The sequence below is a fragment of the Schistocerca cancellata genome, chromosome 10 (assembly GCF_023864275.1).
Source record: "Schistocerca cancellata isolate TAMUIC-IGC-003103 chromosome 10, iqSchCanc2.1, whole genome shotgun sequence".
NCBI lineage: Eukaryota > Metazoa > Arthropoda > Insecta > Orthoptera > Acrididae > Schistocerca > Schistocerca cancellata.
In genome coordinates, this window is record NC_064635.1 from 181,803,817 (window position 1) to 181,829,018 (window position 25,202).

The window sequence follows — 25,202 nt, forward strand, 5'->3', positions numbered from 1 at the left end:
ATACTTTGTTCATGGCACCAATATTATCAGCTTCTTTGAATGATAGTATATTTCAGAAGCATATGTTAGCCATTAGTTTTCCCATTGTTGTGGATCTCGTATCAGTGACTGGTGACAATTTTTCTTCAGGTGCTGACACCAGTCCCATGGGTTGCCGCTTTCCTCGCTGCTCGCCGTGAAATAATGGGCGATTTGGAAAGCTTGGGTTTCAGTGCCAACACACCGAGCGGACCTCCTGTTCGGTCACGCCACCGACGCATCAGGCGGGGAAATCGAGCTCACAGGTGCCTGACAATGCTTTTAAATTGAAGAAAGTTACACAGGCCGATTGAGCCAATCTGTATGTGTTCGTATGTTAACTGTCGAGTATCTCGTTTACGCATATATGACTATAGATTCCTGTAGCTACTCCCATCTTCTTCTACATTCACAAGGAAAGTTTCATTCATGGAAGGGCCACCAGGCTTGTGGTACACATTATCAGTTCAGCTCTGCAATTCACTTGTGTAATCTATTTTGGTATTTAGTGTGCTGAAACCTAATATGATAACAGAAAAGATGTATCTCACACACTTGTTTTACAATGAACACTCAGACATTTAAACATACATGTTTTTAGACATTTTAATTTTATGCATTTCATATGCCATTTCACTTTAAAATATAATTAATATACAGAGTGTTCCAGAAACTTTGCAGCCGACTTTTAGGGTAGGTGGGGCTCATTGTAAGGACTGAGAATTGCATAACAGCCTATAGCTGCAACATCATCATACACCACTAGGTGGTGCTTTACCCGAGAGTACTGGAAGGAATGTGAGGATTTCCTCATTTGAGCTATCAAGCATGCGAGGAGCGTGGAATTGTCTATACTGGAGAGCTTGCAGACATGCACTTAATTTATGGAATAGCTGAATGAAGTGGTTGAGCTGCTGCATACATTTTCAGTATGCTTTCTAGACAGACATCAGCCATACCACAGTTTGTTTGCAAGTCTTCATTGAAATTTGGACAAATACAAGTCATTACGAAATGCTGTAGCTAATGAGGGAGGCCACAGTCGGCACATTTGGTGGTGGGAAAGGAAGTGTGTTAGGTGCCGCTGAGAGTAATCTGAGCACCAGCATATGAGCTGTTGCCTTGGATGTAAGAATGTCTTGTAGCAGTGTCCAGTGTATTTTGAACACAGAGTTGTTACATAACTTTCGTCCCCAGAGGGTGCTGTTATTGCACCCTGGTAACAATCCTGCTTGAGTGCATTTTGCACATTCGTTTCTGCAACAAAATATACATTTCTCAGCTTACGTGTTGTTCTCTGATGATGCCACAGTCACTAATGACACTGTATTTAATCTCCACAATGAATGTTTGTGGGCACGAGAAAACCCACACGGTGTGCAGCATCATATGGCACAACATCGTTACACAGTTAATTTGTAAGTGGCTTTGGCTGGTGACTGCTTAGTCAGGCTGCACCATTTGTGATCGCTCCTGACAGCCCTGAAGTGAGAGGAACATTTCTCTATCATTCAAGGAGGTAGTTACTGAGTTCTTAGGTAACAAAAAGGACCCACACTATATATTTCTGTTGCAGCTGTCATGATGGGAAAGTTCAGTACTTTAAGTTGTTTGATGAGCCTCAAGGTACACTTTTTCGACAGTCACCTTGATTGTTTTTGGTAATGGGAAGTCGGTATTAGGACCACTAGAATACCTGTCTTAAAATTCTGCTCAAATGTGTGGGACCCTGAACAGATAAGACTAATGGGTTATATTGGACGTGTACAAAGAAGAGCCACACAAATGTTTTCTTAAAATTAGATGAGAACATCACAGAAATGTTAAAAAACATGAAGTGGCAGACGCTGGAACATAGAAGTTTGTTATCCCGTGATAGCGTACTTAACAAAGTTTTAAGAATCCATATGAAGTGACGAATTTACTACTACCCTCTATGTATTGCTCCCAGAGGGATCACGAAGACACAGTTACACTAATTATGGCATGCACAGAGGCAAATAAGGAGTCACCCCCTCTGATCTCCTTAAGTGAGTAGAACGGGAAGAAACTCTTAACATGTGGTACAATGATAAGTACCCTCTGCTGTACACTTCATAGACTATTTTTGTAATGTGTTTGTAGATGTAAATGTGATGGGAGATTGCTGTTGGTCACTTCACAGAGACGCACAACAAGCAGTTCATCAGAGAAAAAAATGGCGTTAAAAGCTTTAGGGAGAAAAGAAATGTAAACCAATGGATGTACAATTCTTATACAAAAGAAAAATCCAGCATGGAATAATGATAATATTGTGAAAAGAATAGACTGCTACTCACCATATAGAGGAGACGTTGAATCACAGAGAGGCACAACAAAGAGACTGCTAAACATGCGAGCTTTCAGCCAAAAGGTCTTCTTCTAAATAGACATCACACACACACACACACACACACACACACACACACACATACATGACGACTGTCTCTGGGCACTGAGGCTTCCCTGTGAGCAACTGCACATAATGGAAGAACAGTCTGGGTGGCGGGGAGGACAAGGAGGCTGGGTCGGGGAGGGGAATGGGTAGCAGGGTAGATGTGGGGGAGGGTGGGTGAAGTGCTGCTTTTGGGAGCATGCAGGGAGTGATGTCGACAGGCTAGGGCAGCTAGGTGCTGTCGGGAGGGGGGGGGGGGGGGATGTTGGAGAGGAGAGAAATGAACGGGGGAAAAAGGCAGTGGGTGTACTGGTGGAATACAAAGCTGTGAAGTTCTGGAGTGGGAGCAGAGAAGGGGATAGCTGGGTGAGATTGTTTTTGACTGGAGAGGGATTACGGAGATTGCAAGGAGAGTTCCCACATGCACAATAGAATAAAGCTGCTGTTGGTTGGAAGGATCCACATGATGCAGGCTGTGAAGCAGTCATTGATATGAAAAACATTGTTTGGGCAGCATGCTCAGCAACTGGATGGCCCAGCTGTCTCTTGGCCACAGTTTATCGGTGCCCATTCATATGGACAGACAGCTTGTTGGTTGCCTTGCCCATGTAGTATGTAGCACAGTAGTTGCAGCTTAACTTGTAGATCATATGACTGACTTCACAGGTAGCTCTGCCTTTGATGGGATAGATGTTGCTTGTAACTGGAATGGAGTAGGTGGTGGTGGTGGTGGTGGTGGGGGTGGTATGGGATAGGTCTTGAATCTAGCTCTATTACAGATGTGTCGGCCACAAGGCAAGGATTTGGGAGATGGGGTGGATTAGGAATGGACGAGGATATTGTGTAGGTTTGGTGAGCGATGGAATATCACTGTGGAAGGGGTGGGAAGGCTAGTGGTAGGATATTCCACATGTCAGGGCACAACTAGTGGTAGTTAGCATTTTAATATAGAAATGGAAAATCCTGGGTTGAATACAAATATGGAATACCAATATTGAACGTAGTAAAGACAGCAGCTCACAGTATGGAAGAAGCATTTAGGAGTTGATAGGAGTTCAACTAGCGTAAAGTGGGAGCATATGAGTTTGAATACTGGGCTACAAGATTCAAACGTTTATTTATGTTGATATCAATTTTGCTGTGTTTCTTTTGTACTGTGGGGGGAAATTGACACAGCTATATTTATTTTTCTATGTTAGCTGCTTCGTAATGGTAGCTTTGCTGTGTGTCAATTATCTATTTGCTTTATGTAGGAAAATTATGTATTTTAACTTTTAATTTGAAATGGTGTGGTGTACTAAACTTGAACTAATTTCTATGCACTCTAATGCATTACACAGTAACCTGTGCAAGTACAACAGAACAGGTTACGATAGGCGTGTACGGGGTAAACGTATCTGCAACACCAGTGTCAGAGATCAGGGTGCAGGTACGTGTACACTGTTCACTTCTACTTTGACAAGTTACCGTATAATGCATTAAAATGTACAGGAATTGAGTTGAGTTTATAATTTATTTTTTTAGTATTTTACTACAGCTTTTGTTTCATAGCCTTTAAGTAGATCATCCGATGGTGACTTCGTAAGAATTAGAAACTACTGGTAGTTACATTACCAGTGGTATGACACAAGGTTGAAGAATAAAATTAAAGAATTTTGCTTCAGAATGTGTTTGTTACACTGTCTGCTAAGCACATTTAAGATCGTGGCTTTCTGCAATGTAAAAAGTCAGTTTCAGAAGTTGCCAAAAGGTTGTGTGGGTAATGGCTAGGCAACTGGGATCACTCCAGATGCAGTTGATATTTTGTTACGTGATCGACGACTGTCGTCGCAGGTCGAGACCCGGAGTCGTGCGCGATCCACCACTCGCGACCTCGTCCACACCTGTGGCCACTTCCCCGCCGGGCGGGAATAACAGTTCCTGTCCGCCGTCGACTTACACCCCCATGGAGGCGCTGGCGTCGGCCATTTCAGGGGGAGCCGGCACGCACATCGCGACTTCGCACGACGACACGACGGAAGGTGCGGTCCACTGCTTTCGCGACGAGCACGGAAACTGGATGTCGTACACGTTTCACGAGCGTGGGGCCGGCACGGCAAACCACGGCGTGATGCCCATAGCTGTGGCAGCGGCAGCCGCGGCAGCAGAAGTCGGGGAGGAGAGCCCCAGCAACTCGTCGACTGTGTCGGCGACTTCGGGTGGCGGCAGCGGCGGGCGGGTGAAGGCAGGAGTTGCCGCCCCCCTGCTGCCGTACCACGGGCACGGGCTGTACATACTGGAGACAGTGAGTAATTGTGGTAGAATGTAATACACTTACAAGCAGTATTGCACTCTCTTTGTGCATATTACAGGTGTGTTCTATATAACCTGGAGGTTTGAGATAATTACAGGCCATTGTACTTTCAATTTTACTAATAGTTGCAACTGTTCTGCCTTAGTTGCTACTTCAGTTATGTTTATCATGGAGGTAAGAATAAATATTATCCGTCTCATACAGTTGAAGGTTTATTTTGTTTGAAACAAACACGCTTCACTTAGTCACGTTAGGTATGTCAGTGGATTACGTGTTTTCTGTTTTCATGTGCCCATTAGCTATGGCATTTCACTGGACATGACTTTGCTTGATGTGGAATGCACCTGACCTTTAACCCTGTTGCAAGGTAAGTGCAGGTACAGGAAGGTAGGTTATATCCTGTGAAATGCGTATGTAATGGAAAGTCAACTGGAAACTTACGTGCGCATCTAGTTCCTACACTAGGGACAATACACACGTGAAAAAAATAGGAAACGTAAAAACCACCGATAATGCCTAACACGAACAAGAGTAATGCTCATTACTTACTAAGAGATGCGTTTTCTAAAAAATCAACAGTTTGTACGAATTCTACATGTATTGAAATCACACTTAAAGTCTGCCCATATACGGATTCAAATTTTGGATGGCTAATCTCTACTACAGTTCTACTTTCATTTTGGGGTAACCCATTTTAATAGGTCATAATTTACAAAATAGTAATTTAGTCCCTTAATAAAATGCCGAACTCTGCTCGTGCACATCTGTAGAAACACATTACTTTTCTTAACTCATAGTTCCTATCACTTGTATCTTCACAAAACTGGGAGTCTAAATGTGTGCTTGCACCCAGGAACTTAGTAACTGGCCATTAATGGCGACCAGTCACCCACAGTCTCTCTGTACTGCCCTAACATTACTGTGTATTGTCAAAAGCACATGATAATACCCCATTAAAATGAACATTTAAATCATGCCAGTATATTCCATAAAAGTACAGACACTTGACAAGCTAATGAACGCAGTGTAGAGTCCACTGTTGCCAGATAGTGTGCTCTTAATACAGTCATGACAGTACTTGATAGGCTAGATGACTATATTGTGTGGCAAAGCAGTACAGTTCTGCAGAAAAATGAAGGTGCTTCACATATGTTTCATCAATGCACATTTGTTATTCAGTGTTCCAATTAAAGAATCTAAAAAAATTACTCCGAGGCAGCTGAGAGTAGTTTTGGTGGTATAGAATATTCTTGTCCAACTATTCATTCAGTCCACAATTTACCACCGTAGCTGTGAGACCTAACGGAAGCTTGTGCCATTGACCCACACATTATTCAGTATACTAACATAAGTTGTGTCAAAACTCATTTCTCAAGTTGCCCCTCTTGGTGGTGTATCAACACGAACTGTCCAATGTGCCTACAAGTCGTGATGTGCCACTCGCAGCTGCGCAAGGTGGCGTAAGGACAGTGGCTTTATAAACATCCAAAGTGACAGGAACTGGAGACAAGTGTCATGTCTTGGCAATGACAACTGGTTTTGAACCTAACACAAATTGCTACTATCATTGAATTCAGATCCGTCTCAGCTGGTTTCTGACTGAATATTGCGAAGAGGGCTTCATGCAGTGAATATTTTGAGTCTGGTGCTTCATAAAAGGCCATTTACTTACAACAACATAGGGAGCTGCATGTCCTCAGTGGGCTGAACAAGAAAGAAGTTGGACATTAGTTGATTGAAGACATGTAGTGTGGTCTGATGAGTAGTGATTTTGTCTCTTTCCACACAGTGCAAGGTGTCAAGCGCACTGAAGACTCGAGGGCAGAATGTACCTTGGAAATGGTGAAAATATATAATTTCTTTTTATTGGTGATTATGAAGTATGTATTTTGCAAATATGAAAGTATTTTATAACAAATCCTTACTTAAAGATCCTAAATGTCAGTTTAAATGGCAGCTTGCAGAGTGAGACACTCCCACTTTTTCCACTGTGACTTGTCTTCTCTGAATTCATAAGTATAGGGACATTTTTTCCTGTTGCTTTGCACTTTCACCTATTGTGACCCTGTATATTGCTTTGTATTCAGTTGTTTCCTGCAGTAATAACGTAGCTTCTTTTTTTTTTAGGTGATAGTGAATGTAATGAAAATAATATTAGGTTTGTGTATGGTGTGGATACGATTGGAAAGATGTTAACAGCAGGGAAAACTTCGTATGTCATTATGAACTTACCAGGCTGTACTACAGAAATCAAACAATGGAAAGTCCATGATGGAATGTAACAGTATTATGAAAAGGAAAGTTGCTGCTCACCATTATCGGAGATACTGAATTGCAGAACATGCACGCCCACACAAATACAAACGCAACTCTCACACACGACTGCAGTCTCATTCAGTTGCATGAGACTGCAGAGTCGTGTGTGTGTGTGTGTGTGTGTGTGTGTGTGTGTGTGTGTGTGTGTGTTTCTGCGTTTCTGCGTCTGTTGTTGACAAAAGGCCTTAAAACCCAAAAGCTTTATTTGTGACAGTCTTTTTGTTGTGCCTATCTGTGACTCAGCGTCTCCATTATGTGGTGAGTAGCAACTTTCCTTTTCATAAAATTTCAGAAATACAATTATTTACTGCAAGCTGGTTGCAAATCAGTGGAGGAAGCTGTGGATTTAAATGATCAGTGTGTAACAGCCCATATTAAAGACACTGTAAGGGTGATAAAACTTTAAACTCAATTTCCCATAACTTTTGTTCTTTCTAGCTAATGTACCTTTTTTCTGAAACCATTTATCCCAGAGCGCTGAAATTCTAACAGTCAGTTGTCTTAGTATACATGCATGAAGCGACATTTTTTAGATTTCTGGCTCTATGATAAAGGAACCTGTGACCTTATATATTTTAATAATTTGCCTGACAAATGGGTGATTGCTAAAACATTTTTCAGAATCAGTTTTAATACAATTGTCTAAAAATGCCAGTTTGTTAGCAAATACCGTAAATGAATGTGAAAAAAATTTCAGTGTTCTACTGTTAACACTCTTGAGAAAAAATGCATTGAAGGCAGTCCATTTAACATGTTGGAAATAGAAGGTACCTCCTCCTCTTAACTTGCAGGTTGTGTAGGGTGCAGTACAGGCCAGAGATGGGTCTGTGATATTATGAGGATGAGTTTTGTACAGTAACTTCAGCCCACTAATTCAGCTTACTGTGAATATGAACCAGAATGCTTATTTCATCTTTGTCAGTGACCTGCTCTTTCTTATGCCTCTTCATGATGAATAATCAGTTGATGCCTCAGTCTTCTTAGGTGTCAACACCCTTGTTGACACAGTTACACACACACACATTCTTGGCTTAATGAAAACTAGGAATCCAGTTGCACCTCAATTTACCCTTTGAATCACCCTGTCATAATCCCATGGAAAATGTCTGGAAAGATGAAACATAGAAATCAATGCCTAAGAAATTCAGTGTTTGCAGTACCTAAGTATCAAGGAATGACTTCAGTGGGCTTTGGTGTACCAAAAGGAACTTCTGGATTCTCTTCCTCACTTATTTGAGATGATGATTATTAAGCTAGGCAGTGTTACATGGTATTAATATAATGTCTGGAGGTGCCAAATTTTTTTGACCAATGTGCTTATATTTGTGTGTGTGTGTGTGTGTGTGTGTGTGTGTGTGTGTGTGCGTGCGTGCGTGCGTGCGTGTGAGTTTTCGTTTTCTAGGAACAGTTTGTTCTACTTAAAAAAGAAACTGTTGACACAGGTGATGCCTCCCTCGCAGCGGTCGCCGTTCCACATCCTTCTGGAGCCTGGGGGCAACACATGTCGTCTGGTGCGGAGGTCTCCGCCACCGCCTCACCGCAGCACCGGGAGCTCCGCTGGGCAGCAAGCGGGGATCGGAGCCGGAGCTGCACACCAGGCCGCCTCCAGCGAGACGGACACGGAGGTGACACTGACACGTGCCGCCGCCGCGACAGGGCGCTTCAGGCTGGCAGACGTTACTGCCGGCCTCACCTCTGAGGACATCAGGCGCCCGCGCAGATACTACAAGCTCAAGCTTTTTCGCTGCCTAAATATCAAGGTAAGTTTTCAGTTACTGTAGTGTTGGATATTTAAATCTTTGGGGCTGATTCTCTGCAGGTGGACTTCCTGAGAGGTAGCCACTGATAAAATAATGGGTGCAGTTTCTCAAGATTTCCCATTTCTTCGTGCATGTGTGTTCTGATGATTCCGGCACGATTGGGGATTCTTAGTAGAGATCGTAGTTAAACTGCTATTCACTAGATAGTATGGGCATACTGGAAAATATTTTCATATTTGCATCTATGAGGGTCTTCATAATGACACATATCAACCATTTTGCGCTTAATTGTGTCAACATTCAATGAATGTTGCAAAAACATAGACTACTACCTTCCTGCTACAAACCAGAATGCATGAAAACTACTAGAGAAAAATTAATAGCATCTCGTGCATCCTTAAGAAGGCCTGTGTGTAAAACCTAAGCAGTCGTTCGTACATAAAGATCTGTTAAAAAATCTTAGGATATTTTGTTCATATGTAAAGTCCAGTCGACCTGCCCAAAACATCCAATCACCCTATTGTCGATCTGTTGAAACTGAAGACAGCACCCAGAAAGCAGAAATATGAAATTCCAGGTTTAAAAATGTATTCATGCAAGAGGATACTACAGTACTAATGTTTGACTATCACACTGACACACAAATGAGACTCACTGAAATTAGCAACCCTGAATTAAAGAAAAAATTAGAGACTGCACTAAATCACTCAAGGCATCAGGCCCTGATGGTACGCTTGATTTTACATTGAATACAGTAAGTAATTAGCTCCTGTCACAGCTCATATATCAACAGTCACTTGTGCAGTCAACAGTTCCATGTGGCTGGAAATGACTTCTGTTCATACAAATGTTAAAAGTTCAGATTAACATAATTACGGAGCTATGTCAGTTGACATCTGTCAGTTGTGGCAGTCTAGAGCATATTTCAAGTGCAAACATTATGATGATTTGAAGTATCAATATGGATTCAGGAAAGACTACAAACACAGATTCCTTTCCGTATACATGATATCTTGCAAACAGTATGTGCTGGTGAACAGGTAGATTGCTAGACCTCTCATTCAACACTGTACCAAATTCTCATCTACTAACCAAAATACAATCATATTGAGTATGTTCACAAATGTGTCATTAGCTTGATGAGTATTTGAATAATAGAAACAAGTATGCTGTCCTTGGTGACAAACGTTCAGCAAAAATGAGAGCAACGTTGGATGTGCTCCGATGAGGTGTAATAGACTTGGACAGAAGGTGTACACTGTTATCTCAACATACGCAGTTTGATATAGTAACACAGACAATGTGCAGAAGTTACTTCATTGTGATGTCAAACACAAAAGTAATTGGATACATTCGCATATACATATTTCTCAAAAGTTTACATTAGAATGAAGATCTTTACATAACTGGAGCTGCGACTTCAAAGTGTACATTTCAAAATTAATAAATTCTGTTGTAAAGACAGACCTTGAATTTTTTCCTTTCATTTCACTGTTTCAATTTTGCCGAGAACAGCCACTAACATGAAAACTGAAACATTTACCTACTTTAAGAGAAAGTGACGGCAGTGTTTCTTGCAGTTTTCGTGACACTACACATTGACTCTAATGGAGTCAAACTCAAGTATTTTTCCCTTCTGTATGCACATTCTTATGCCTTTAAACATTCATTGCTTTGTCAGTGATGAACGTTGATGAATGTTACACTTGTTTAATGTTGTTCTTTCTTTATTTTCAACAGTGTTTCCAATATCAAAGGACTAAATAACAAAGCAAACGTGTGCTCTGCTAAGTATTGTAAAGATAAAAAGATCAAATTGATTTTGATATTGTATGACAAATCAACACATGGCCTAATTGAGAGTGACAGTTTTTCACTTGATGTATAACTGTAACATGGCACTTGCCCAGATTTGTAAGGTTACATGCTAAAGGACTTCATAGTATCAAGTCTAACTGCTGCCTCCCAGGTAGGAATAGTACATAATGGATCCTTCACTCTAAAGTGGATTGTGTGCTGCTTTGAACCTTGATGGCAGATTAAAAGTCTGTGCCAGATTGAAACTAAAACCCGGAATCTTGCCTTTAATTGACAATGGTCCGAGTGGATGAACTATCCCAACGCGACTCACAACCTGCCCTCACAGCTTTAATTCTGCCAGTACTTCGCTCCTGCATTCTAATCTCCACAGAGGTTCTAAATATCTTATTAGGATGTGGCTAAGTCATTTCTCTGAAATATCCTCTCCTGCAGGAGTGCTAGCCCAGTCACATGTCCAGGAGAATTTCTGTAAGTTTGGAAGACAAGAGAGAGGTGCTGGCAGAAATAAAGCAGTGAGGGTAATTCGTGCTTGGATAGCTCACTAAGTAAGTGCATTGATTGAAAAATCTCAGAGTCTGGGTTCAAGTTCCACTCTGGAACACACTTTTAATCTGCCAGGAAGCCTGAGGTACAGTACGAGTTTCTTGCCCCTAACATTTGTGTGTGCATTTTGCAGGTCCGCTTTGACCGTCTCGCCTTGGTGGCGCTGCTGGACCGGAACTTGACGCTTGCTGAGGCGACGCTGTCTTTCTGCCTGGCAGTCGCTGTGGCCGCCCTGGGTGCACGCGTCCTGCAGCTCGGCTTCTACAGGGACATTTTCGCATTTGTCTTCTGCTTTGTAGTTGCTGGGTGCCAATATTCTTTGTTGAAAAGTGTCCAGCCAGATGCAGCATCACCAACACATGGGTTGGTTATTATTTTAACCTGTGTTTCGTTTATCATACTTTGACATGTACAAAAGGGGGGGGGGGGGGAGTTGAAAAGTTTCTAGTCTAACCAATATAGAATGTCAGAAATTTCATAATACCAATTTATGTTTCAATATAATATCCATGTACATCAATACACTTGCAGGCATGCTGAGATAACTTCTGCAAACCATTCAAATAAAAGTTCTTTGATTTTTAGTCCAACCGAATGTTAACAGCATCAATCACTGCTTTATCATTGTCCTTTGAGGTCTTTTTTTAGGTTTGGGAAAAAGAGAAAAGTCTGATAGAGCGAAATCTGGAGAATATGGCAGATGGCGTAACAATTCAAACCTGCAGTCACACAGAGTTTCCGGTGTTGTGAGGGCTTTGTGTGCTGGTGTGCTATCCCGATGCAAAAGAACTCTGTGCCTTTCTTTCTTTATCTCTCCTCTCAAATGGTGCAGGAGGGTGCAGTTGTATGATGCATCAATAGTTGCACCCCTGTGCAAGTAATCCGCCATAATTACCCCTTCTGCATTCCAGAAGACCGATGCCACCACCTTACCGGCTGATTTTTTCACCCGGAACTTTTTGAGGGTAGATGCTGAAGGATGTTTCCATTGTTGTGACTCAGTTTGTCTCAGGATAAAAGTGATGAACCCACATTTTGTCCATTGTCACACACCTTGCAAGAAATCCGTCTTCATCTGCTTCAATTTGGTGGACGATTTCCTCACATCACTGTACATGTTCCCTTCTCTGATCTGCATTCAAGTCTTTTAGGACCCACCGAGATGATACTTCCCGCATTCCCAAAAAAAGCCACAACAGTGTCATGAGCACGCCCATGGGAGATTCCAAATATGGTTTCAATGTGTTACAATGTTGTTTGATGATCCTTCAAAATCATATAGTGAATTGCAATCACTGTTTCATCAGTGGTAACAGTGACAGGCCTACCGCTGCTTGGTGCATCTTCCACACTCGTTCTTCCATGTTTGAAGTTGGACACCCAGTTTTTCACTGTTGTATCAGATGCAAAACTGTCATTAAATGTATTCCATATGTCCTCCACAATTTCCGTGGGCATCATTTCCTTCAAATGAAGATATTCAATCATAGCACTTTTCTTGATTCTCTCAATATCCGTCTTCTACTCTGTCCTCAGGAGAAGGTTTCATACGAAAGCTGACAACATTCTGGCATTGTTTATATGCCCGTCAGTTGCCCAGCACCTCAACAGTTCACTGAGTTGTTACCTTTACTCCTTAAATTACCTATTGAAAGTGTAATTTGTTTAAACTTAGTTGTGGACGTAGGTCACTGACTTTTGAATGTTTCTTTTAACTCTGTATAAGATAGCTGTCTTTATATTATTGGTTCCAGAATATAATTTCTTGAGGTCAGCTGCACTGCTACTGTGTCCTATATGAGCACTTACCATTTATCATAGAACTCCTTATGTAAATGAAGGAACAAAGTGCTGCAGTGGTCAAAACATGGGATTTGTGTTTAAGGATAGTGTTGTTTAAAACCTAATGTACCCCTTCTGGTGTTGATTCATTATGCTTTCCCTCTATATATTTTGGTAAATGTTTTTTTTTTTAAACAAGGCACACTTCACATCTCCTTTCCTGTTCACACGAGGCCGAACATCAACACATCACTTCGCTGTAATTAAGGAACTAGCAATGATAAAGTTTATTAATGACTGAATAAAGCTTCATAACACATGGTCTTGATAAAATTTACATGGTAAACTGCTCAGAAGTTAAGTAAAAGGTAAAGTGTTGTCCAAACATGTCAAAACATTAACATTTGTTTCTTGGAAAAGATATGAAAATACATACAGTTTAGACAATATTTAGAAGGCAATACTGTGAACCTATAACCCCTTACCCATTCTTTGATAAGTTCTGGTGATGAAATATTTACTGTTGATAAACATTTGTGTTACTTGGCTGGAAAACTATGTACAACGGGATGGTATAAAGTTCACAATGTAAGATAACTGACTGCATTCTGTGATTGAAATTTGTGTTATAACTGACCATTCTTTGTATCTACCAATAAGAATAAATTATTTTCCTTGATGCAATTCGCAGAACAAGGTCCATATATGCCTGTTAAAATTCAGAGGTCAGCTTTCTGGAGTTGTGGATGTTAAAAAGACATTCTTGCTTTCTATCTAGAGAGATTAAACTTATTGAGAAATCCATCGGCCAACTTTTCCATTAGATACTTGCAAACACAGAAACACTATTTTGCATCAGTTTTCCATCTGTAGTTAAGGAATACAGTTTCGTGTGTGAATGTGTTATTTTATTTACACTCTATCAGTTGTACACCTACATATAATCCTGCCAGACGTATCTACCTGCCACTGACACTTTATCACATTTTTTGTGTTGCCATTCCAGTTGCCATGTGGGGCATAGGCAATCAATGCAACCATATATATAGTCACATTCAGTGGTATTATTGATGGCAACTTCTGATTTTTCATTAGCAATCTGCTCACTTGCCTGCAAGGCCTTAACCACAGGGTTACCAGACGAATGTACCAGCTACTTATGAAAATTAATACTTGTGCAAAGAAAACTTCTCTTTCAGTTTTGTCAAAAACTACTATATGTCAAGTTCAACATGAAAATTCATCAAAATTTTAAGAATATCATGTTTAATTAAGGTTCAGGGCGAGTGCTAAAGAAGTTTTTTTTTTCCTGCACCCCCTTACGGTCAAGGATGTGACCTATATTGAGGTGCAGCTTATATTTCTATTATACCTTAATTTAATTTTTACAAGCACAAAAGAAAAATATGCCTTTATGATATTTGTAAATAACTGTAAACACACTATAGTTTCCAGTTCTTCTTATCAGTATTTCCTGCATTTGCAGCTTCAACCGCATTGTGGCCCTCTCACGGCCCGTGTACTTCTGCCTGCTGTCGAGCCTGGTGCTAATTGCACACTTCTCTGTAGAGTCCGGCCACTCTGATCCGACACCACATACTGTCTACGGTGTGACATTTTCTGCACGGCAGCTTGCACTGATGGCGAGGGAGGTGATGTTGAATTCGTTGCTGCTCCTGCCTCTCGCCTTCAGTCTGGGTCTGCTGCCACAGGTAGGTGCAACAAAAACAGAATTAGATGTCTCAGAAACATCTTGTGTCAACTGTGTTTGTGCATGCAATTTCCCCGTCTCTCTCCACCTTTCTTTGTACATTTCTGCTGCTCATGATCTTCAGTGGATGTTCATAACTAATACTTACTTCTTATTGAATGCAAGTGAGTATTCAAAGTGCAGCATTACATCTGGCTTTTGAATTGTGGTTTGCTTTTTATGAAAGTGCTATGAACAATGATTTCTACCCATGTGCAGGCCAAATTAACTCTCAGTTTTTGAAATACGGTAGAATAATTTTATTTTTGTCGCATGTTCATGTGTTGTTGTAAGAATAAAGCAGATACCCTGTATTTCATTTTATGCCTCATGTTAATCACTGTTTAATCTTAGAAAATTCATTTTGATAAATTTACAGAGATGCTCTGTATATCTGTCCTCTCCATCCCCTTTTGTCAAGGTGGGGTGGTGTGCGTATCTCCAAGATACTGTAGGTGCAACCACATCAAAGGAGTAACTGTAGAGAGTCCAGACAAACATGTGCTTCCTGAAGAGGGGCAGGAACCTTTTCATTAGTTGCAGGGGCAACAGCCTGGATGATTTACTGATCTGGCCTTGTAACATCAACCAAAACAGTCTTGCTGTGCTGGTAGTGCGAATGGCTGGAAGCAAGGGGAAACCACAGCTGTAATTTTTCCTGAGGGCCTCCAGCTCTACGGTTGGTTAACACCCACTTGAGTAAAATAGCCCCCCCCCCACCCCCCCCACCCCTGTCAGATCTCTGGTGGGGACTACTCAGGGAAGTGGGTAGTTTGAAGTTATATATATGTAGGAATTAGTGAAGTTCGGTGGCAGGAAGAACAGGACTTCTGGTCAGGTGAATAAAGGGTTATAAATTCAAAGTCACGTAGGGGCAATGCAGGGTGGGTTTAATAATGAATAAGAAAATACAGTGTGTACATAAAGTCTGGGCACACTTTCAGTTATTTATTGCACAAGAACTAAACATTGTACAGATATATGTATTGCATTTTGAAGAGAAACTCTGAAAGTTTATTTTGCAAACATGCGATATGCAAACCGTGAGTGACCCGACAGATGTCATTAAGGTAATCGAATTGTTGCCATACTTGTCCCAGCATGGCATTGTCGACTGTGGCAGTTGCTTCCTGTAGTCTTTCCCGGAGCTCTGCTACATCACGTGGTAGAGGTGGTACATACATCAGATCTTTAATGTGTCACCACAGAAAAAAGTCACACAGAGGAGATCTGGTGACCGGGGAACTCCAACACACAGAAAGCTCACTCCACAACTGAACTTGCCACGTTTGTGACTAGCGTTATTGGTAAATTACCAAACTATGATGTGGCGGTATACATGGGGGGGGGGGGGGGGGGGGGGGACTTTCAGGATTTCTCTTTAAAATGACATATTTATAATATCTGTAAGTGTTTGCTTCTTATGCAATAAATAATTGAAAGTGTTTCTGGACTTTATGTACACCCTGTAGGAATGCAGGTAAGCTACTGTGAACAGCACAGTGAACACATTATCATCGCCAGTCTTGAGACAAAGCCAACACCTACCACAGTAGTAAAAGTTTTATGCCAGCTGGTTCCACAGATGATGAAGAAATTGAAAGCTTGTATGATGAGATGAAAGAAATTATTCAGATATTTCAGGGAGAAGGAAGTTTATTGTGATGGATACTGGAATTTGGTAGCAGGAAGAAGAGGAAAAGGAAAAATAGAAGGAGAATATGACTGGGGAAAAGGAATGAAAGATAAAGGCACCTAGTAGAATTTTGGACAAAGCATAGTTTAGTCATCACTGATGCTCAGTTTAAGAATCATGAAAGAAGGTCGTATATGTGGAGAAGACCAGGAGACTTTGGAAGGTTTCAGCTCGATTATATTATAGTAAGGCGGGAATTTCAGAACCAGACTTTAAACTGTGCAGGCACAGATGTGGGCTCTGACCACAATTTATTGTGATGTATATACGCAGATGGAAATGACAAATGAAAATTTGTACCGAGGCCAGGATTCAAACCCGTGTCTCCTGCTCACGAGGCAGATGCACTAACCAATATGCCACCCTGGCACAGTGGCTTTGCACAACTACACAGACTATTCTAGCACACCTCCCTCCTCGGTGCATATAGTTTCACTGCCTGGGTTTCGGGCAGGATCATTCATTTTGTTCGATGCTGAGGTAGCTATTCCAACACAGTTGAAGAACTTGTGCAATGCTGTTTGAGTTTATGCGGGAATATTGAGTGGGCCGAGGCACGAGTGAGAATTTGGATTGAGAAGGGAGGCGTGCTTGGGTAGTTTGTACAGTTGTGCAAAGCCACTGTGCCAGGGTGGTGTAATGGTTAGTGCATGGACCTAGTGAGCATGAGACTGGGTGCAAAGCCCAGCCTTTGTACAAATTTTCATTTTTCACTTCAGTCTTTATATGTACCTGATAGATGTTTTAGACTTCATAAGTCTCTGGTACCTTATACTTTCATTGTGTAATGTGTTGGCTATGAAATGTAGATTAAAAGTTAAGAAATTACAAAAAGGTAGGAAATTAGGGAGGTGAGGTCTGGCTAAGTTGAAAAAGACAGAGGTTGAGAGTTTTAAAGGGAGCATTAGGCAGTGGTTGGCTGGAACAGGAGAAAAGAACACAGTAGAAGATGAATGTGGGCAGCATTCAGAGATGAAAAAGCGAAGCCAACAGAAAATCAAATATTTAAAAAGACTTGATGAGAGGCGAAAATATAAAACTGCTGCAAATGAAGCAGGCAAAAGCAAGCACATGAATGGCTAGAGGACAAACGGAAGTCTGTAGAAGAATGTGCAGCTGTGGGAGATTTAGATACCACCTATAGGAAAATTAATAGAAGCCTTCGTAGAAAAGGGAAGCTATGAATATGAAGAGCACAGATAAAAAACCAGTACTAAGCAAACAGGGGAAAGCCAAAAGCTGGGAGGAATATATAGAGGGTCTGTGCAAGGGAAATGAACTTGAAGGCCATATTATAGAATGGGAAGAGGATGTAGAAAATCCAGGGTGGAATAACAGCAATATTAAAAGGATAGCTGGCCAGTGTAGCCGAGCGGTTTTAGGCGCTTCAGTCCGGAACCGGGCGACCGCTACGGTCGCAGGTTCGAATCCTGCCTCGGGCGTGGATGTGTGTGATGTCGTTTAGGTTTAAGTAGTTCTAAGTTCTAGGGGCTTATGACCTCAGATGTTAAGTCCCATAGTGCTCAGAGCCATTTGAGCTGTTAAAAGGATAGATTGTTACCACTTAATGGATGCATTGAGTCACAGACAGGAACAGTGAAAATAAATTTTAGAAATATTCCTGGTTTTGGACAAAGATTTCCTTCAGAAATAAAAACTTATACAACCACCACCACCTCACACACACACACACACACACACACACACACACACACACACACATGGTCCCTTTCTCCAGGCGCTAAGACCTGACTGTACTCAAATACAGTGGCTGTGGTATGAGCACTCGGTAAAGCATGATATTTCATTGAGCACTGCAGTGTGACACAGTTTCCTCTGTTACTTCGTGTGGCATATTTTGGTTGGTATGATTTTCTTCACTTTGGCAGAATTGTGGAGTCACTGCTGCTTATCATCCACTATTTGAATGTGATGTAATGAAAGTTCACAGGTCCAGTGGCTGTTTGCACAAAAAGAGGCTGTGTAGCAAGCTGTTGCCGCAAGCCTTAAATACGGACGGGAATCACACGAGAGAAAGATGAGATTTCTTAATGTTTATTATGTGATCATATAATCAAGTGGTACTGCAAAATTGCGGTGGAATGGCATTACCACACCATGCAGAAAGAATTTCAGGGTTTAGTGCATGATAGAGGACCAAAAAATTATTACAATTGACAGACAATTTGTAAGGGATTCATTGTTCTGTACATCAAGCAGCACTCTGTTCTAAATTTGTAGGCACGGAGCACACAATGAAGTTTCTGTATGAAAATTAAATTTTTTAAGTCGAATGAATTATTACTGTGTTAGTTGCAACAGTTTTTGATTGAACTGAATGAGGAGTACGGACCCATTATATATTACTGCAAAGTATAACAACAATAGAAATTCATGGATGGAGCAATACGTAAAACAAAGTAATGGTAACCATTCAGCTATAGCAAATCAGTGCTTGGAACACAGAAACAGATAACAGAAAACAGCATCCACACTAGCTTTTTAACACTAGCTCTTTCTCTAACAGTAGTACACACACAACCACACACACACCCAAAGGCGCTCTCACGTGGCTGCAGCAAGACTGACTATTGGTACTCGATAATTGAAAGTGGTTGCTGGAGCTGATGGTGGTGGGGAGGGGGTAGTGGATGGATGACTCTGCAGCCACACATCTACATGAAGAGAGTGAAGAGGGTACAGCAGAAAGAGATGTAGGAAGAAGGAGAGGTTGGAGACTGAAGGGCAAACAAGAGGAGGGTGAAAAGGAGAGAATGTTAAGGTGAAGGGGAAGAGAAGGGAAAGGGTTTGAAAAGGGGCGAGAGGGGAGGGAGGGGGGGAGAGGGGTGGAGGGAGGGAGAGAGAAGGGTGGAGGGAGGGAGAGAGAATGCCCACATGGGGGAAAGGGGGGGGGAGACAGAGATGGAGCGGTGTGGACAGAAGAGATCTAAGGGAAAAGGTAAGGTGAGGCAGTAGGAACAGGTACGCAGAGGATTCGGCCAGAGGGACTGCGAAAGGGCAGTATGTGTTGCAGAGACAATTCCCATCTTTGTAGTTCAGAGAAACTTGTGCTGGAAGGGAGCACCCGAATGGCACTTGCAGTAAATCTGCTGTTGACATCATCTGCACTGAGATCTGCAGCATATTCGGCAACTAGAATTCTGTACAGTACTTGCAGCATAGCTGATATACAATGTGTCTGCTTTCACACATGGTCCTGCATTTTATTGGGTGGAAAATAACTGTGACTGGACTGCAGCAGGAGGTGACGGGCGAGTGTATGAGACTAGTCTTGCACCTGGGCCAACCTCAAGGGAATGATCCAAGGGATACAAGATTGGAAGTAGGATTGGAATGAGGATTGACAGTGGTATCATGAAGGTTGGTGGTGGAGCTCTACTTCGAGGGATGCGGGAAGGATTTTGGGTAGGATGTGCGTCGTCTCTAGGCACAGCGAGAGGTAGTCGATGGCTTGGTGGAGGATTTGGTTGAGCTCTTTGGGGGCAGGGTATACTGGGTGACCAGAGGAGTGCTGGTCAGTCGCTGGTTGACAGGTTTACTGGTGTCAGAGGAGCAGACGGCATGGGATATTTGTTTATGAATGAAGCTGGATAGGATGTTGTTTGTCAGCAAACAGTGTGGTAAGGTGATTAGTATATTTTGACAACTCTTGCATTCCACTGCAGATTTGGTGTCCTCAGATGGAGAGGCTGTAAGGAAGAGACTTTCTGCTATGGGAAGAATGAGAGCTGTCAAAGTGGAGGTACCGTTCGTGGTTGGTGTGCTTGTTATGAACAGACAAACCATCTTACAGGTGGAGATCGATATCTAGGAAGATGGTTTGATGAGTTGAGACAGACCAGGTGAAGGGAGTTGGGAATAGGTGTTCATGAAATGGAATAAAGAGGAACAACTGCCCTTGCCAAGAGTCCAGGTCATGAAAATGTCACCAGTGAATCTGAAACCAAACAAGAGGTAGATTAGATAGGAAGGATGGATCCAGATGGCTCATAAATAAGCTGACATAGGATGGTGCCATGTGAGTACTTGTGACAGTACCATGGATTTATTTGTAGATATCATCTTTAAAAGTGAAATAATTGTGGGTCAGGGTGTGGTTAGCTAGGAGTTTAGGAAAGAGGTGAAGGGTATGGTACAAGGAAGAGGTTGGGAAAGGTGGTGGTAAATGGTTGCGAGGCCTAATCCATGTCGACCAACAAGGAGTCTGTGGTAATGGGACGAGCTGTGGAGAGGCACAGTTGGGTGGTCTCTGTCAACAAAGGATGAGGTTCATTCTGTGGGAGTGTTGTACCCAGCGACAAAGGGACAACCATTAGGGAGACCTGTGGGTTTGGGTTTCTGGAGCAGGTAAAAGTTATTAGTGCACAGGGTTTCTGGTATGAGGAGGGTGATGGATTCAGGAATCAGGTTTTGAGATGGCCCCAAGGCCTTGAGAAAGTGCTTAAGCTCATGTTGGACTTCTGGGATGGGATCATGGTTGTAAGGTTTGTTGCAGAGATGTCAGAAAGTTGGTAGAGACCCTCAGTCACATAGTCACTATGTTATATGACCATTGTGAAGGGGCTTTTGTCTGTGGGAGGGATGATACAGTCTGGATTGGTTTTCAGGTTAGGGAGCTATTTGTACCAGAGGAATGATGTTGGACTCAGCGAGGCCTGATTAGAAGTGGGGGAACTCCTGAAAGAATACCAGGGGATGACTGGGTGGAAGGGAGGTTAGAACTGTTTTGAGCAATGTTCTGCATGGGATGTTGGTTGGTTATTGTCAGTGGGGTGTGTCGTGGAATGTCCTTTACAAATCTAGCATGGTTGAAATTAGATTTGGGGCTAAAAGTGAGGCTTTTAGAATGTACTGAGACTTCTACAGGGGACAGAGTTTTGCTAGAAAGATTGACGGGGATATTATGGGTTGACTGTCTGTGGAGTAGTGTATTTCATGGATAGTGGAGGAAGTTTTTAGGGATGTAGAAGGCAGAGTAAGTCAGTAAGGCATGATAAGGAAGCTATGAGGGGTTGACAGGTGGATTAGATCAGAGTGGTAGGCTTTTTATTTGCCATAGATAGTTCCATGTGGGCACAAGGTAGGAGTAGCTGGGACAGCTTTCTAAGATGGTGCTGGAAAATGCTGTTCTAGGTGGCTAGTGTGAGGTTTGAATGTAGGTACAGTAGAGAAGAAGGAAGAATTAAAATATTAAGGAATAAAGGGCAAGCGAGTTTTTATTACAGTGATAGCATTCAGGAAGTTGTCACAGAGTAAAAGGATTTTGTGAAAGGAGTAGAGGCTGTAAAATATGGTTTGAGATTGGACTGTGTGATTATGAAGGACCAGATTGGCGAGGGTTAGGGACTGATGGAATCGGAAAAGATGAAGGTTTTTGCAGCAGGATGGATGACAACCTGAGATGCCAATTTCATTGGGAAGCACATTAGGTGGGATACCATGTGTCAGACAGGATTGTAGAGAGAGTATGCATGACTGGAATTTTGCAAGGAAAAAGGAATGTTTTTTGGAGTTGGAAAAGGTAAAATCAGCAGGGATTCATTGTGGGATGATGGGGGGATAAAGGAAGTAAGTGAAAATTTGTTTAAAAAAGGTAAAAAATAATAGGTGAAAATTTATGATTGAAGACAGCTATGTCTGAAGCTCAGAAATGTTTTAAAGAACCAGGAAGTAATGGATGTGCTCATCAATAAATAACTTTGATCAGAAATTGATATGCATGACAGTGAAAAACCTGAGTGATTGTAAATAAACACGTGATTGTACAGTGAGACCATAAATATACACACGTGATTGACTAACAGTGGGCAGCACAAGTCATTAGAGGAGATTATGTTAAAAACCACACTGCAGTTAAATGCTCAAAAAGAAGAGGTGTTGCAGTGAGAGCAGTGAGTTGTAGCATGGCACTATTTAGTATAGTAGGCTGTTACTATCGCAGACATTCAAATGGCATGTTAGTGGGTGGCTAGTGTGAGTTTTGAATGTAGATACAATAGAGAAGAAGGAAGTATTAAAATATTAAGGAATAAACAATGGATAACTAGTTGTAGATGAGTAAAGACAGACATGAACAAAGATAAAAGGGCATGGGAAGGAATAGAGCCGAATTGGCAATCTATACAATTGTTGAAAGTCCTGGACGAAGCAATATGTAAACTAAGGGAAAGGCAACCACTCATTTGTAGCAAATTGATGGATGGGACACAGAAACACACAAGAGAAATCAGCATTCACACTTGCTTTCGATCATTAACTCTTTTTTTTCTAGCAATAGTACACACATTCACGCACACACAATGCCACACACACCCAAATGCACACTACTGTGGCAAAGGCAAGACTGATTGTCGATGCTCAGTTATTGAAAGCAGGGAAGGATGAAAGAGGGGTAGCAGGAACGAGGCAGGTCTGTGGACAGATAACTCCGTGATCGCACAGCAAAACAAAAAGAGCATGGAGGGTACAGCTAAGAGTTGTAAGGAGAGGGAGGGGGGTAAACTGAAGGGGAAAAATGGATAGCAGTGGAAGGAGAGAAAGGTGCAGATGAAGAGGGAGAAGGAGAAGGAAGAGAGAAGGATAGACTGCCCAACAGCTTGGCTATTTGTGGATGCAGCATCTGCAGTGGAAAGCAGAAGTTGTTGAAATATAATGATAACCATACCAGAGCCTTTACCGGCAGACAGTATCCTATCCAGCTGATTCATAAACAGATTTTCCATGCCAAATATTCTTCTGACACCAGTGGAACTGTTAACCAGCAATCAACCAGCACTGAGCTGTGCAAATGGGAATTCTCTCTCCAACACACCCAGTGCTCTCACAATCCCCCTGGCCTAAACCTCCACTAACCTGTTTCCACTCCCCCACCATGCCTTTTCCGTTCTCTCTTCTGTCCACACCACTTCATCTCTGCCAAGATTGTACACTGCCTTCTCCCACCACTCCTGCCCCCATGCAGGCATTCTCTCCCTCTCCCTCTCCCCCCCCTCCCCGTACCCCTCCCCCCTCCCCCTACCCCTCTCCTCTCTCTCCTCTCCTCTCCTCTCCTCTCCTCTCCTCTCCTCTCCTCTCCTCTCCTCTCCTCTCTCTCTCTCTCTCTCTCTCTCTCTCTCTCTGTCTCTCTCTCTCTCTCCCCCCCCCCCCTCCCTCTCCCTCCCTCTCCCCTCTCCTCCTTCTCCCCCCCACCTACCTCTACCCCTTTTCAACATCCCTTTTATCTCTCTCTCCACCCATCCTTTCTCTCCTGTTCCCCCTTCCCCTCTTTCCCTTCAGTTTACCCCCTCTCCCTCTGCCTACATTACTTTTGCTGTACCCTGTGTATTCTTTTCATCTTGTTGTGCTGCTGCGGAGCCATCTGTCCAAAGACCTTCCTCTTTCCTGCTACACCCTTCTTGCATCCATCCCTACTTGCTTCCCACCCCAATCAGCTCTGGTAACTGATTTCAGTGATTAAATATCAATAATTAGTCTTGCAGTGGCCACGGGAGTGTGTATTTTGGTGCCTGTAGGGTTGTGTGTGTGTGTGTGTGTGTGTGTGTGTGTGTGTGTGTGTGTGTGTGTGAATAGAATTGGATTAGCTCTTTTACGCTAATGCTGCATTAGTTACTATTAATTTTTTATGGCAAAACAGCATTAGTATTACCAAATTTTTAATATGTGACATTGCTTTCATTTTCTCGTATATTGTGTATTATTCAAGTTTTATATAAAGGAAAATTCTCTAAAAAAGAAAATAGTGAATTTTTTTGGCAAAACCATAAGACAATGCCAAGACTGAAGAGATACATTAAAAATATTAAGTAAACGTGTATATAGTTATTTATTAGTTTTGCGTATTGGGTACTACAACACTATGTTATATTTGTAGTTACATTACAGTTTATTTGTGTTAAATATTTTTATATTGCCACATGTTGTCCGACATCGAAGTTATACCTCGAAACACATTACAGTGTGAAACAGAAATACCTGGTTATAAACCTGTTCCCAGTTGTCCCAGAGAACTGGTTGGGGGGGGGGGGGGGGGGGGGGGGGAGGGCGGCGGCGTGTCGTGTCCTAAGGAATAAATATTTGTGTCAGTGGTCATAGGAAAGTTGCCTAAAGCTGTGCCACATATTGTAGGTGACGACATTTGCCATGTACCTGCTGGAGCAGCTGGACATGCACGTGTTCGGTGGAAACGCATGTACCAGCCTTGGTGCGGCCGCGTACTGCGTGCTACGCTCAGTTGTCGGCGTGGCGGTGCCTGCCGGCTTCGCGTACGGCGCCCTGACAGAGGAGGCGGGTGCACGCCACATGCTGTTCTCCATCTTCTGCGGCCTGTTGGTGGCTGTAGCGTACCACCTCTCGCGCCAGGCGTCGGACCCCGCCCCACTGTGGGTAGTGGTGGAAAGTGCGCTGTGGCCACCGGCAGACCTAATGGCAGTGCCGGGGGGTGGGGACGCTCTGCCGTCATCACGGCAGGCTCACGGCGGTAGCGTGCGGAACCGCAGCAGGAAGCACAAACACCGCGGCACTGGCGACAGTACCCGGAAGAAGAAGGTATATCTGTCTGACGTAAGAATTTTGGGTATGTCCTACTTCCACTGTGATAGGGGAAACACTGAAGCTATCTTAACTAATTACTACCAATTTTTAGCTGATGATGTCCAAGCAGTGTGCTTGGGTGGGGTGGTTGATCTCTTCACACTGCAGTTTTGGCCCAGGTGGGCCTCTGGCTGCCTGTGGTGGGTGTGTTGGACTGACCCCACTTTTTAATTCATTTATCCTTCTACATCCATCATTGT

General features: G+C 42.5%; 1 protein-coding gene across 1 annotated transcript in view; it reads left to right on the forward strand.

Annotated features, from left to right (window-relative positions):
- The window catches only part of LOC126106529 (pecanex-like protein 1), a 274,178-nt gene that overhangs the window by 136,027 nt on the left and 112,949 nt on the right, over positions 1-25,202 (forward strand). Inside the window, exons 13-18 of the mRNA XM_049912855.1 lie at positions 130-284; positions 4,265-4,715; positions 8,483-8,800; positions 11,298-11,527; positions 14,433-14,658; positions 24,538-24,833. Coding sequence (XP_049768812.1) covers positions 130-284; positions 4,265-4,715; positions 8,483-8,800; positions 11,298-11,527; positions 14,433-14,658; positions 24,538-24,833 — 1,676 coding nt within the window. The remainder of the gene's footprint in view (positions 1-129; positions 285-4,264; positions 4,716-8,482; positions 8,801-11,297; positions 11,528-14,432; positions 14,659-24,537; positions 24,834-25,202) is intronic.